At 31.0% G+C, this 16666-nt stretch overlaps 1 protein-coding gene across 1 annotated transcript; it reads right to left on the reverse strand.

The window, feature by feature from the left end:
• Positions 1 to 1918: 1918 nt before the first annotated feature.
• On the reverse strand, positions 1919 to 15153 carry LOC113548908 (serine protease nudel). The gene is given in 22 exon segments (XM_026950010.1): positions 1919 to 2084; positions 2086 to 2326; positions 3702 to 3809; positions 3944 to 4199; positions 5440 to 5619; positions 6038 to 6203; positions 6569 to 6923; positions 7007 to 7240; positions 7799 to 7973; positions 8079 to 8371; positions 8801 to 9282; positions 9284 to 9312; positions 9422 to 9697; positions 9773 to 10056; positions 10168 to 10560; positions 10691 to 10824; positions 11694 to 11857; positions 11970 to 12173; positions 12286 to 14203; positions 14205 to 14521; positions 14758 to 14916; positions 14975 to 15153. Coding segments are annotated over 21 exon segments (6405 nt in total). The 5' UTR covers positions 14909 to 14916; positions 14975 to 15153; the 3' UTR covers positions 1919 to 2039.
• Between the last annotated feature and the right edge of the window lie 1513 nt (positions 15154 to 16666).

Consider the following 16666-nt stretch of genomic DNA (forward strand, 5'->3'; position numbering starts at 1 on the left):
CATATTGTATTTTCATGATCCTATTGTTTATTTTATTGTAATTATTATTTAATAATTCTATGTTTAATATTATAAAAGTTGGTATTTACTAAATAAATAGCCTTTTCTAATTTGTTACTAATTAATATATTAAACCCATTGATAGTTTTAAAACTGGGTTTCTTAACATTTTATGTTCATTAACTGGTTAAATAAACAAAATGTTTAAGTTTTGAACTATCAAAATTAATTAGAATATATTCATTAAAAGATACATGGAAATGTTTTATGTAAGCTCTGCTTAGAAACTAAAAATGTGATAATTTCTATACATCAATTTATGCATATTATTCTATTGAACAATTTAAATCTTGATAATTTTCTAGATCTTAAAATATACAAGCCTTAAAATCAAATAATTTTAAGAATTATTGGTTCAATAAATTCCTTCTTAACATAAGTTTTTTTAAAATAATTAACTGGTTTAATTAAGATGAAAAATATTATTCACTTAAGATTATTAATTTTTTGTAAAATAATTACCATAATAGTAGTGTACTTTATTTAAACAAATTATTGAAAAAATATATTCTATCTTTATGTTGATTTTATGATTGTTACTCAAGTAGTCAAGTTTAATGTCTTCAAATAAAGATAAAATAAATAAATAAATAAACATATTATTGTTGTATCATTAATTTTTTTTATATATTTTAACACTTTCTTAAAAAAATAGTTGATAACTGTTAATTTCTCTTTCATTTCAATTATACTTAATGAAAAAAAAATTCAAAAATTTTCTTAACTTTTACTTTAAATTTACATTGTGCATTTTAAGTGATAAAATAATATTAAATATAATTAGGTACATTTATAAAAACATGTGATGAAGAAAAAATCCATTGACCATTGGTTTACTTCGTGCCTAAAATATATCTACCTAAATAACTTGTATATTTTGTTAGGGGTTTATTGTTAAAGTGGTTGTTTTTGTGGTTTAAATATTTGTAATACATAGGTATATTTTAAGAGGATGCAGCGTATTGTCTATTTGTTTTAGCTTTTGACTTTCAAACAGCAAATTTTCATTCAGTTAAACCAAATGTATGTTGTTATTTTTAATATTAGAGTAAATATTATAAAATTTTAAGTATGATTATAGACAATAAACCAATTTACCATAGTATTGAATATTAACAGATATTGAACGAAAATTTGCGTGCTTTAAATAAAAAGAGAAAAAATACTTTTGTAACCGAATTTGGTTGCACAATGAGTTTTCCGAATTGTTGAATAGTCTTTTTAGAAATAAAATTTAATTATAAGTAGAAAAATGGGCTCATAAATTTTGGAAAAAATCGGAAGACCTATACGAAGATGGTAATTCCAGAAGTTTGTTTGGCTATGGTTGCTAAAGAATAAGGATTATTGTGTTTTTCATTGCATAAATATAATTTTAATGTTAACTGTTAGTTAAAAAATATTAGAAAGAAAAAGAACATAATCTTATATTTTGCATAGGTAATTGATAAAACAACTTTTACAAATTAAAAACTACAATATTTTTATCTCCTACATAATTTAATTATCAAACTTCGAATTTAGTCATTTGTGTATAATATTAAGACTTGTGATAATTGATCAATCATCAATGTTAGAAGATACCTATTATAAGTTATAAATAGAGTTTAGAGATCGGATTGATATGCGATTAAAATCTTAAAAATAAGAACTTCTAATGCTTTCGTTTTAAGTTTCAAATATTTATATTTTATAAAGAGTAGGTACCTAGATATTAAAATTTGTAATACGTCGTATTTTTTTATGTTTCTTTAATAAATAAATGTATGATCTTAGATCTATAAATCTAGAATTTTTATATTAATATAGGCATCATCTAACATATATATATATATATATATAACAGTAAATAAATAAATATTTATAAATAATCTTAGAGTATAATATAAACAATGTCATAATACTAAATATTATATATTTTAATCGTCATAGCAGCCGATCTGTAGCACTGTAGTGTCATGACCACGTCCAATAATTAGCTATGCGCTGGAACACACCACGTACGTGGCAATGCACGCACGGTCCAGTTCGCCGCTGCAAGATGTCTTTGGTCGCCGACCGGATGGTGACGTCCGTGTCCGCGTTCAGCTGAACGACCATGAAGTTCTCGAAGTCCACACCAGCGCCGTCCGCCTTTTTTATGCCCACCGCGTGCCTGAATCCCAGTCCTCTGCACAGCGAATGATAATCGACGTCCGTGTAGTCTTCGGTTATGCACTGCTCGTGCCAGTGACCGTACGACCTTACCGCCAACACGCCTTCGTTTCTGCACATATAGCGATGTGAAACATATATTAGGTATATAGCCATTTACCACTGCACTGATATTGATGTTGTATAGGGTATATTATGCATAAATACCTATGCGATACAGTTGCGTAGCCAGAATTTTTCACGAGGGGGGGGAGGGCTGATCAATTTTTGTAAAATACAATTTAAGATTTTTGTTGCGATTTTCATAGACCATTAAAAATTAAAATAATTCTTTAATTTTCTTAATATTTTGAGGAGGGGGGGGTTCACGTATTAATTTTAATAAGTGTATGCTGTATAGAAATATTATTCACAGTTATTCGTTTTAAAGTATTAGAAATAGTAACTTTCGTTAAATTTTTACGCGGTGAATGTTCGATAACCGATTTTAAAAGCATCTCATCATCTTCACTTATAAACAGCTTTGATTTTTTAAGTACTTACACGCGCGACTTCAATGTAAATCACCATTTAACACTCGTTTGTGTAACGCGATCTCTATAAAAAGTGTAATGATTTAAGTCTAATAAAATGTTGCCCTTTTTACTATATACTCGTGTAATATTTTCCATCGTGTTAATGATGTCAGTTAGGGCTTTTCGTCTTTAAAAATGCACCTAACAAAGTATTACATCGATACATCGTATTATATTGACATATCATAATCATTTATAAGTTCTAACAACCATAAAACTATTATTAAAGATACAATAAATTATAATAACAAGCGTATTGTGATAAAGCCCGGTATAATTGTCATTACTCGTTACCAATAAATCAATTATCCACTTAGACGTGTCTAAAATTTACGCTTTTTGATAAAATTCTGTCTTTACACCAGGTGAGCTATTAATTATTATTAGTATAATTTTTATATATTATATAAATTATTTATTATTTATTATTTACATATTTACTTAGCCTATTTGACGGGTTGGTATTATATAATCGTGTATATAATAATATGTGAGGGCAACTGGTGAATTTTATAATTTCCGAAAACAGCCGTCGAGCCGTCGTATTTGTAATAATTTATATATTATAATATTTTAGATTAAAAATTTGGAATACGATAATAAAGAATAATGTGTATCATAGAAATATATAGAATTCGATTATCTACTGTATAATCTGTTTTAATATTGGTAATATATTAATCTGGTGGTCCAAACGGAGGCATAATTTGCCATGCAGACATTTTTTTCGATCATTTATAGAGTTCGTTAAATTGTTAATGTTTTATATGGGATTTCAAAGACTTTAATCATTAGGTAAGTTATTATAAAAACAAGGGGGATATGTACTATAATTTTTTTCATAATTTGCGTAATAATTATAACCAATATATATAGGTAGCAACGATTAACGGGTATATCTGTACATCATACTTTTTTCCAGCTGGAGTAATTAATCCAATGCATTCTGCTTCGTCGTCGGATTCGGGACAATCTTCTTCGCCGTCGCACACGAGTTCCGATGATATACATTTGTTCGATCTACAGACAGACAAAATGCGTATAAAACATTATTTTTCGTTAAATTATTTATGTATACAATATAATATACATAAAAGTGTATAACATATACACTGATACACTTATTTTATGTTTGTATATTTTATATTACTTACGATTGACAGTGATAAACGTTCGTTCTATTACAGTAACCGGGACAGTTCGCGAACTCTTCGTCCGTCTTGTCTAAACAATCCCAACGTCCGTCGCATAATCTTTCCGGGGCCGTGAGCTTTAGATAGTCTACGCACGTGTTTTTCTGACATGTCTTAGGTTCATCGGTTCCGTCGCCGCAGTTGTCGATTCCGTCGCAAAATGCAGTTTTCTCCACACATTTTCCATTGGTGCAACGAAAACTGCCCACGTTGCATACTATATAGAATTTATGTATTTTAAACATTGTTGCAGTAATTAAACATAAATACCTACTAAATGTACATACTTACAATGATATACATTTAGTAGGTATTTAAGTTTCATTACAAATAGGAACTGACGTAATACGAGTATATATTTATCTGTATAGTAATGAATATATTTTTTGATAGTCACTCTTCTATGATTCATTGTTGAATACACGAGATCCAAAAACCATACATTTTTTTTTTTGGACCGGGTGTCAAAATCAAGATTGTGCGTATTAACGTCACAGAAATATTATTCCAAGCGTTCACGAAAACGGTTTTAAATGTTTTAATATAGGTACTTTGTATTTTTATACATACCAACCTGTAATATTCTTTATTTTTTTTATAAGAAATCTAATTTTTTAAAAATGTACCATCGTCTAATTCTATAATGTAAAGGTAAAGCTGTTACTTTTTGTTAATTAATATTTAAAAAAAAAGTTTTTGGCGCCTTTCAACATTTTGTTATTTTATATTTTCATAACAGGTTTCTTATTTATACAATATTGCCCCAAAAGCAGTTGTACCAGATCTGTGTAATGTGGTTTTTATTAAAAATGTTCAGTGAGACGTTTGGTATTTGTATATATGTATTATAGGTATCCTAGGTATCTGTATATACATTATTAAATTATAATAATTATAATGATGCATTTTGTCAGTAGAATAAATCAGGAACATCATTTCAGATTTTTTTTTGGGTGTGCGAGGTATCAAATAGGCCATTTTGAAATTTCACCAGGCCATATAAAAATAGATACACTACATATATGTACATTATTCTGCTTCCAATTGTTTCCATACGTCAATACGTTATAGACCGAATCAATGTATCAACATAAATAATAAAAATCAATTAAAAAAAAATGTATAGCACGATATTTGTTTATGACCAATGAATTTTAAAGTGATAAATAATAATCACGCATTATTTCATCAGGGTGCAAACCAATTGAAACTATTTTAAAAGTTAGGGGTGCAACCACACATCTTGATACACCCCTTCCTCCCAAAATTACGTCCCTGGAATAAATTATAAAGCGATAAGCTACTTAACTAACTAATTACTAATTACTGAATTAATAAAGTATGATAAAATCGAATAAGGAGAATTTTAGTTAATGCATTTACCCATCATCTCTACTGTACTGAATCCGTCACTAAATATTGTATTATTATAATTTATGTAAAGTATATTAAATTACTGCATAGAGTGTCGTTGGTCTTGCATTTCTCGGAACGTTCTTCGCACATTTTAATCGTTTCGTCTCGTTCGTCACGACAATCCGGTACTCCGTCACACACTCTTTCCCACGGAACGCACTCACCGAGCTCACAACGTTTTCCTCCACAAAACGGTGTGGGTGTGGTTTTTATGCTTTCATCTACAGAACATAAAAAATGTATATACGTAACAATAACGAGCATATTATATTATCATATCAAACAAGGTCTTTCAAATGTCGTGTGATAAAAATGGTGGGTATCAAGTTAAGTTCGGTTTGTGTCACTTAAGTCACAAACGGAAGATAATCCATTAATATATAATATGATGTATATAGTGTATATCTTGAAGATTTGGCGTATCGTTTAAAATTAATTGTATAATTTTACTAAAATTATTGAATTCTTCCAGATACACTCTATATAATATGCATACTTAGGTATACATACCTACCTATATATATATTTTATACATATTATTGTTTCATTTATTTTTTAACTGAAAAATCCTATTTGTATTTTATGTATTACGGGTGATATTGAGCAGCTATATATGTATATGACGTGTATACAATTTACCAGTGATGACTGCGATTTCGTTCATTAGATCTTCAGCCATTGGTAGTCGGACTTGCGCATTACGATCGCAAAGATTCGTGTCGAGCTGAATTGACGATGCGGCCAGAAACAAACCAAAATTTGACTGACAGATGACCCCAATCACATGAGACATATTTTTTCCATTCTGAAATCATGTGGATCACTTATAGCTTAGTTTATACGGAAATCCGTCATTCAAAGACTTAAATAATATAATATATACACATATATTTTGCTACAGTATAGGTACAGCATATGTAATATGTATGCTATAATATGTATAGTATAGTTTAATTAATTAATTATTTTTTTATACATACAAACCGACTAATCCTAAAGTAATGATTTAGATTTATATTTGAAATATTTAATTTGTAAATATTTTTTGCTATTCAGTAATTTTAGCTATTTTTGTTTGTATTATATTTATTGATTACATTATTTACTTAAATTCTCGTAATATATTCACAGTCTTACTACTCATTTATTGTTAATAGTGTATAGACTTACTGAACACGATCGAGGTATTTGTGACACACTAAAACATAACGTTTTAGGGTCGTCACACGGTCCGGTATCCGGTCTAAGGAACGCAACTTCGGTTTTATTGTTGCGCCGGTCATTCGTGTAGCCGATCGCGTAGCACGTACCGTTCGACCGGGGCGACGGTTGAAACGGTAGCACGTTCAATGGCGTCACGCCTCTGCTCAAAGTTGCAGGATTAGCCAAATGCAGCAGATCGAAATCTGTGTCGGGAACTTTTCTGATCCCGTCGACTCGGATGATCTGTTCGTATGGCGACTTGATCCACATGATCGAGTACGTGCTACCACCCAACACTGCCGTCACGTATGACTTGTTTAATCTTGAAAAATAAAAAAAAAAACAACACAATTAAAAGATATAATTTCATAACTGATTTCTGTCGGACGTTTGTCGTGTGCGCACTTTAAACCGGTTCTTTTGACGAGCACCCACGAATCCTTCAGTAGCACTCCCGACTGAACGAGCGTACCGTCCACTACGATGTCAGCGTGCCAATGGTACCGTTTCTCTTCTACCGCCTTCCTGCCGCTACACACCACGTAGAGCCCTTGACACAGGTCGGTAATCTTCAACTTATTTGTTTTCAAGGGTAGAGCATTGTTCCACGACATTTTCTTGTCATAATATTCTGATTGTCTGAGGACAACAATAATAACAATTAATGACGGGCTGACGGGCATTAGAGCTAAATCGAGTTTAGCGCAATAATAAAATCAAATAAGTAGCTGGTAAAACACCAAATTTATTTTTTGGGTTCAGGGTTCAGGCCCCCCCCACGAAATTTTTTCTTGAAATAAGATTGAATAGGTTTAAATGCCTATTGTATTTAAAACTTGTATAATATAACATATTTATACTCAACCCTCCCCCCCTTTCAATTCTAGTTACGGTCTTGCATATGTGTGCTATATATTATATAAGTATAATAACAAAATATCAACGAGGAATAACTGATTTTATTTTAAATAAAATATGTGATAAGTAGTTATCTATAGGATTTATTAAAACATAAGAAAACGCGTATATGAGCAAAAAAGATACTTTAATTTATCGGGTTTGGTCCATAATTAATAAATAACGGTTTCAATTTCATCATAAGCATATAAATTGGTTATATTCGGTTCAGTTCCAATGACCAAGCCTACCGTGTTATTATTTTAAACGATAAACATATAATAGTATGCGAGTACGTACGAGTAGCCTAGGCTCGAACACGTTTCGTGTGCGATCTTAACAATCACATCACCGTCGCGCATGCATCTCACCCTCCAGACACCGTTGCTGTTCACTGCCACCATGCCAGACTGTCGTAACTTCGGTCGTCCCGTTGCGTCCGATGTCACGGCTGTAGTGCCGTTCGTGATCGCCACTGAAAATAAAACGGTCGGACAATAATAATAATACGATAAGTCACGACATCGGTCGTAGGTATTTGGGCGTTTATTTTTTTTTTTCAACTCGATAATATAGTTACCGCAGTATTTCTCGTCACTGCCGTCGTTGCAGTTTACGTGCCCGTCGCACCACGCGGTTTTTTTGATGCATTTTATCGGCCAGCCGCAAGTGGTTTCGTCAGCTTTGCACTTGGGCATAACGCAATCGGCTTCGTCTGCGCGGTTGTGACAATCTACAATCCCGTCGCAGATGGCCGACGAATTGTACATGTTCGCCAGTCTCGTTTTGCAGTCGCAGGACTCTTCGTCAGTCCCGTCTTCGCAGTCCACCGTGCCGTCACAGCGGTGGTTAGACAACACCACTTGAGTTATTCTGAAAATATACGTCGTTGGACCAACTTTAATATTTCATAAATGCAAAAATATTATTATATTAATGTCCGAAACTTGGTACTTTTAGATAAAATTGGTTTTGTTTTTTGATTTAATTTTAAACATATTGGTTTCTGCGGATCGCGGTTATTGTGTCTTAATAAATTATGATAGGTATTTTACATAGTATGATTCATCTGGTCGATTTGTTAAATAATAAAAATTAAAGTTAAAATCTTCATAAGCAATTGTTTTTGTAGGTACCTATCAAGAGTTTGTTGAAATATTCTATTTTGTTTTATTTTTAAAAGAATTTTTGATTAATAAATTAATAAAATATTTTTTTTTCGATTATAATATGTATTGTGTCGTGATTCAGTGTTTTTGGTTCTAGAACCGATTATTTTCGGCTACGTTCATCATTTTTTACCTTTTACAGCTGAACGTTTCTTCGGTAAACTGGTTGTCGAAAAGTTGTCTTATGGCGTTGATAACCGTGTCATTTAGTTTTGTTATATTATTACTATTATTTTTTTCGTCAATAACCGCAATGGTAGTTCTATTTTCGATTTTAATGACGTCCCGGAGTGTAGCGTTGACATCATATTTTGGTAACGGTGTTGCGTTTGATCTTACAAATGCTTCCGTTGTCGGCGTTCGTTTGGGGTTGGTGGCCGTGAAATTCATATTAACATCTCGCAATGGCTGTACAGCACTTTTTAATTTACTGTACTTTAAATTGCTGTGATCAGTGTTTCTCGATCGATATAAATTCACATGATACTGAGAACCTGTGTAGTCACAATTTTGCTCGTCTTCCGCATTCATACAATCCACATATTTATCACATTGACGTTTGGTCGGAATACATTGTTTTCCGGTGTTACACCGAATCCCCGGACAATATTGTAGTAGGACGGTCTAGTGGTAAATTGTTCTCTTCTGAAACGAAATAGTTAATTGAACAGGGAAAAGTAAATATTGTATATTTAAAAAAAAAAATTAAAAATTATACAAACATAAAACACGATTTAATTTATTTTTAACTGACCAGTAGCTTTAATAATCCAATCCATATACAACGCGACTCTAGTGTATACTCCGGGTTCCATAGGCCTTGCGCATCCTTCACCGTGGCTAACTATGCCAGCCACATACCACTTATTCAGATTGTTGGGCTCTCTGCAAAGCAGCGGACCTCCACTATCTCCTTGGCAAGTATCGTGGCCGCCGCTCAAGTATCCGGCACAAATTTCTTTACCATCGATATCAGATTTATGCGTACACTCAGCTAAAATCGGTACTTCTACTTCACGCATGTTGTCCGCTAAAAACAAAAATCGAAATTACAGTCAACCGTTTTACATTATTCCACAGGTGTTTTGGCTTTTGTTGAACTTACGGTCTGGTCCGTGTTCGACCGTAGCTCCCCAACCAACAGCTGTACACATTGTTCCCGGGAATGGAATCCAGTTCAATTTATTATCGGGCAAACACACAGGGCGAATCCAACGGTTAAATTCTAGACCACGATCCAATCTTAATACGGCCAAATCGTTTTCCATGGTCGATCTACTGTACTGGGTGTGGATTATTGCGTGCGTTACTATTCTCGATTGTTCCATTGGCGAAAACGAAAATCTTCGCAAAATTCCGGCTTGTATTTCATAAAAGTGCTTCTTATACCTGTATGTAGTACATATCATAAAACATTAATTCGAATAATCAAACGAAAAACAATAATATAACGATAGACAATCGTAATAATCTCGTATAGGTATCACGTTTGGTGCTTACTGATTAACGCAGTGCGCTGCGGTCAATACCCATTGGTCGTTTAATATGACACCGCCACAATGAAATATGCCGTCCTGGTAAAGTGCAATAAGCCACGGCCACGCGCCAGGGTTGCTGGCAACGCCTCCGACTACTCTAGGGTCTTTCGATCTCGCAAAGCGCGAGGTAGTGTTATTCGATGACTCTAAATACGAACTTCTTCTCAGTCTATCAGGATCAATGTTTTTGTTGAACTTAAGATCGGAACGTATGCCACAAATGTCTTGTTCGCATTCGACAAATACCCCTTGCTGCTTGCATTCGTTTGATAATATGATTTGATTGTTTCCAACGATATTGATATACGGACCGCCATAAGTAGTCAGCTCGTTTATATACTGTATTTTAGTTGGCCTAATTATTACAAAATCAAAATATTTTATTAAAAATATAAATTCTACGACAGTAGAACAGTGCAATATAATTTTATGAATTTAAAGTAATTTAATATGTAAATAAAATATTAAATATAAAGTTAGCTTACTTGGACATTTCTCCAGATTCTACCGAACACGCTTTTTCCGCCCATATATCAATATTATCGTTACCACACATTGGGTACCAATTTCCTTTCCAATTATGGTGCAGGTAACCGGACGAGTATGAAATAAAAAATATCTAATATGTACAAAACATAAAGTTTTTAATATGTGTGTAAATGTATTAATATGCATAATGTGTAATTTTATCATTAAAATCTAATTTTGCAAAAGCAATTTTTAAGGTAAATATTATACCATATAGTTTAAGTAGGTACTTGAAATATTTATGATTTTTATTTATTTATTTATTATTATTAGAAATTTTTTACAGCTAATAACATATTTTATTAGGTACTATAAATCTTTTCATAATTATAATATTTATAGTAAAATAATCACCCGCCATATAAATAAATAAATTCTAATTTCTTACTAGTTAAAAATTATTCAATTTTTTTTAATTGCACCTATAATAATTATTATATTTAATTATCATAAATTCATAAAATATTAAAATAAATATTTTTACTGCAAATGTTAAAATAAGTATCTATATTTTATTTAGATGTAGTTATATCTAGCTACAATATTGGTAGTAATTATTTAATATTTAGATTGTAAGAGTGAAAAAAAATCATTTATGGACATTTATCACTATTTATAAATTTCTCTAATTTAAATTATATAATTAATTTAGAAATCATTGTTGGATCAATATTGGATAATAAATAATAACAATAATAATTAAAAATAATTATGTATAATATTTGATAATACATATACTATTTTGTTGAATTCACGTATTTTAAAATATATACATTTTAGTAGTAAATATTAAAAAAATCTAGTTTTAAAACAATAATGAATAAAGATGAGGGTAGAAATTTGAATATGAAAAAAAACTGTTAAACTGTTAAAATCAAACAAAATTATAGTTAACAATCATTTTGCAAAATAACATTGCGTAGAGTCTGTTAAAAAAAAAAAATTGTTATTGAAACTTACTTGATTAGGGTTTTCGAGGTGTCTAGATAGTAAAGTGCATTCGTCTTCATCGCGGCCGTTAGGGCAATTTTTAATATAATCACAACGATTTTGTCTTTCGAAACAGCTGGAACGCTGTGAAATAATATCCCAATCACCACAACTAAACGTTTCGTTATTACAACCTAAACACAACAGACATGTACACGTATTATGTGTGTGTGATATTTATTTTTTTGGACATATGATTTGTCGGTAACAATATAAATTGTTAGAAATCAGCGCTCTGTGCCATACCGAAACAACCCAATTCGTCTTCTCCGCTCGGGCAGTCGTAATATCCGTCACATAATTTGTCTTTGTCTATTCGTTGTTTGCAATTACACTGACTTTCGTCACTCGCGTCATTGCAATGGATACGGCCGTCGCACCAGTTTTCGGTGTCCACACACCCGGAATTGTCTACACACGGAAACGTATTCGGCGGACAGTCGAGATTACCTGAAGACCGAAAATAAATTTGATTAGTTTGAACACCTACATTAAAATATTATAATATTATGTTGTACAATATTATACGATGTCAAGTGGAATTATATATTTATTTTATTACCCGTTAAAATTTCGTCATTGTTTCTTGCGCTTTTGGCCCTTGTCTCGGATTCGTTTTTTGTGCTGTTATCGTAGTTTTTTATTGTCTGATTCGAAGTATATTCACTATTTTTGTTTGCAGCATTCACGGAATACATACAGTGCAACCTGTTCGATTGTCCTGCAAAATCGGCAACCGAACAGACTACATCCGTTCGACAAATTAACAAAACTGGATAATCGTTTTGAATTACTGTGGCAACAGGCGGTTTTCTTTTATATGTGTTCAGCGACTGTGCCAAGTACTGTATTGTATTTTGATTCGTGTCTTCCTCATTTTGCCGGTAATTCAAATTCACAACGTTCTGCGAACACGGTACTGGGTAAAAGCATATTGGATACGTTTTCTGTGGTACTTGTTGTATCACTTCAGGCTGTTGCAGGGTACTTTTGTCGTCGTATTTGTTGATAAGTTTCGAATGGTTTAAGTTGTCTATGTTAGTGTCACCTATAATCGCCGATTGATTAGTATTTGTTCCGTTATTCAGTTTGTTGTCCTGATTTTCGCGGTCTTCCGATGAAGTTCTTTCTTTAACAGCTGTTTTTTCGTCATTTTTATTAGAAATCGATATTTCCGTATTCAATTCACTAATATTTTTGTTTTCAAATATAAAATCAACTGTTGTATCTGTAACATTAGTGTTATTATAATTGTTATAATAATTATCGTTAGGTCTTGATGTTTCTGTAATTAAACCGGAAATATTTTCAATTTTTGACGTCGATTCTGAAGTTTGTTCTGTAATATATGTTTTGCTATAATTATTGTCAAGTTGTAATATTTCTGTAGTAGTTTCTGAAATATTTTCATTTTCAGATGTCGATTCCGAAGTGGTTTTTGTAACAAATGTTTTACTATAACTGTTGTCAAGTTCTAATATTTCCGTAGTCGATCCTAAAATATTATCATTTTCAGATGTCGATTCCGAAGTTGTTTTTGTAACATATGTTTTACTATAATTGTTGTCAAGTTCTAATATTTCTGTAGTCGATCCTAAAATATTTTCATTTTCATATGTAGATTGCGAAGTTCTTTCTGTAATATAAACGATGTTATAATTGTTATCGGGTTCTGATCTACTTATAGTCAACTTCGAAATATTTTCATTTTCAAATGTCGATTCTGGAATTTTTCTTGTAATATATGTGTTGCTATGATTATTTTCAGGTTCCAATATTTCTGTAGTTGACTCAGAAATATATTCATTTTCAGTTGTAGATTTTAAAATAACGTCTTTATTATTCGACTTTATCTCTTGTGCAGTATATAATCTGTCATTATTTAACTCTGTCGTTTGAACCGTTTCGTTTAAATCCGTAATATCTGTTGAACTGGTTGGCGTATCAGAAGTAATATGTGTTTGTAAGCTTACATAATTGTTGGTTATAATTTCTGTATGATGTAATAGTTGTGGTTCAACAGTTATTTGAACATTATCTTTAAGTTTTACAGAATTAGTTACTGCATTGGACATTTCCGGCGACAAGTCTCCTTTTGTATCGACAGATCCAATAGTGTCTCCCTGAATAATGGTATCTCCGAATGTCGATAATAACACAGTAGTGGATTCATTTTCTTCATTCAAAGTTGGAGTACTGATTTCGCGATCGAAAACACTTCTAAACTGATTGGTTACACTTTGAGGTTTATTATTAGAAATTGTAATTTTTTTTAATAGTTTTGTTTTTTCACTCGTATTAGGTGTATGCTTATTTACATTTCCTGACGCGAATGTTACTATATCAAATGGTATTTCTGTTAAACGTGTGACTTCTGTTGTTGTGTCGACAACCGTGATAGTGTCTAGTGGACATTTACAACGGCATATTCCATTGTTATCAATCATTGATAATGCTTGAGATATCCGATTTAAGTCTTCAGTAGATTTTATTGAATTTCCCTTTCATTTGTACACAATCAACAATCGTTGTTGTTTCGTACAGACCCCGTTTTTCTCTATTAAACCGAATATCTAACCGAGTTAAACTATTATAAAGCCTTTCTATTTCATTCTTAAGTTTTATTATTCTGTTATTTAATTCACACGTGACGGATATTTCTTGTTCGTGGACGTCATCTGAAACCGTCCGATAATGTCTAATTTTGATTAAGCCTACATTAGGTATTTTGCTAGAACTCACGTTGAGTGGCGATGGTGATGTGTCATTTAAATTACTTTCTGTATTTAAAATCCTACCTGAAATATTGAAATCCTCGTTGATAATATGTTAGTGTACTATATACGTATATGCCGAGTTGCACTGATGAAGAATTGATTAATATAATAATGGTTCGATAATATGTAATGGACCAATCGCGAGCCATTAAATCGCGTTTAAGGAACTATTAGTTCAATATTAATTCATTAAATGTTTTGTGATTGTTTATGCAACTCGTAAATAGTATGTTAAAGTTAAGTATTATAGGACGTACCTTGATTAAAAATATCGTTTACCACGAAAAATGTTAATAAACCGATTAAAGTAGTTGAAATTAATACTGATAAAATAAAGCATTTTCTTTTCCAAAACGGCATACTTTTTTCGTACAGCATATTTAATTTGGTAGAATTGATATTGGACATTCCTATACCTATGTAAACGAATGGACTATAATAAATTACACCTAGAATATTTAATATATTTCTGACCTGTTATGTTGTTGAACGACTGGGGTTGGTGTGAGTTTTCTTCAAATACAACACATAATGATTAACACTTTAGTATTCCAGCATTAACTATCAGATGTATTTAATGTATATTTTAAATGATTTTATAAAAAAGTTAATTTGCAAATTAAAAAATATATTTGTTATGGAACTCCGCACATTTAACGATGATAGTTGTTTAGTGAATACGTATTAAAGACGACTGAGGGCCGTTATGTGCTGAACTGACACTTGTTAGTAACATATTATAAAAAAAATCGAAAAAAAGAACAATACATATAAGTATCATGTTAATAGAAATATTGCTTCATTCATTGACGCCTGGATTTGTATTAAACTGCTTTGCATTGCACAAATTGTATGTGCGATTACTGTAGTCGGGTGTTTTGAAAAATGGATAATAACACTATGCATATATATTATATAGTACCATCGCTAAAGAAATTCCTCAAAAAAAAAAAAAAACTGTTATTGTTTAGTTAATATATTCCAATACTCGCAAAATAATTTAATATTAATATTCAATTAGTATGGTATTAATTTAATTTATGAAGTTTTAAAAATATTTTATTAAATTTAAAAACTAATAAAATATCATACAACATATTTAGTATGATTTTGTATACATTGTTGTATACATGTTCAACACACTTTTAAGCTTTGGGTGTTGATAGTGACCAGTTGGTACCAAATATCATTATTTAATGTCTTAATGTCATGATAGAATATTATGTATTATTTTAATACATTTATTTTTTTTTCGGTTTAAAATAATAATATATTTGCATGTGCTTGCGTATTAGGCATACAATGAATAATGTTAATTTATTTAATCTATTAAAATAGGGTCAAATATTTGTGAGATATAAAATTTTTAACCTGTGTATAATAACAGGTTCAGTGGTTTAATCTAATAACAGTGGCGTAACTATAAATTTGGGTCCCCGGGGCAGTTAAAGTGTTGGCCTCCCCCCATATATGTATAATACCAAAATTTAAAAAAAAAACAGTCATTACTTATTATAAATATAGTTTATGTTATATGTACAAAACTACAAAGGAGCTATTCAAAGTTTTTTTTTATAGCTTCCATCTCAGAAAATGTTTTTATCAGTTCTTTAGTGTTCATTTGTCTGTTTTCTAATAATATGATAGGTATGTTTTGGTTGTTTTGAGCTTTTTTCTAAGTACTACTAACCTAACCTATCTCGTAAATTTTAAAATGAAATGAAAATATTTGTATATCATTTTAGATTTTGAACGGAGTGAGGAATGTATTGATTTTACAATGATGTATGTTTTTTTTATTTTTGTATCTGTCATCACGTTTTTGAGTAGAAATAATGCTTTGATTTTTACTTCAGCCTCTTTTTGAAAAGTAAAATTAATCTAGTTGGTATTTAGGGGGGGGGGGGTCAAAAAAATGTCCAATAGTTTTCAAAAGCTTCAGGCAAAACCTTAAAAAGTAACAAAAAAACGGGAATTTTTACGCATAATCAGTTTTTGAGAAAATCGATTTTTTTATTTCGCTGTAACTCAAAAATGAATCATTGTAAATAATTGAAATTTTACAAAATATTTATGTTATGGTTATATATTTACGATTAAATTTTCAAAATATTTTGACTTTTAAAGCTTTTTGCAGACAATTGAAATTTTCGATTTTTCTACATT

Source organism: Rhopalosiphum maidis, chromosome 4, assembly GCF_003676215.2.
Source record: "Rhopalosiphum maidis isolate BTI-1 chromosome 4, ASM367621v3, whole genome shotgun sequence".
Taxonomy (NCBI): domain Eukaryota; kingdom Metazoa; phylum Arthropoda; class Insecta; order Hemiptera; family Aphididae; genus Rhopalosiphum; species Rhopalosiphum maidis.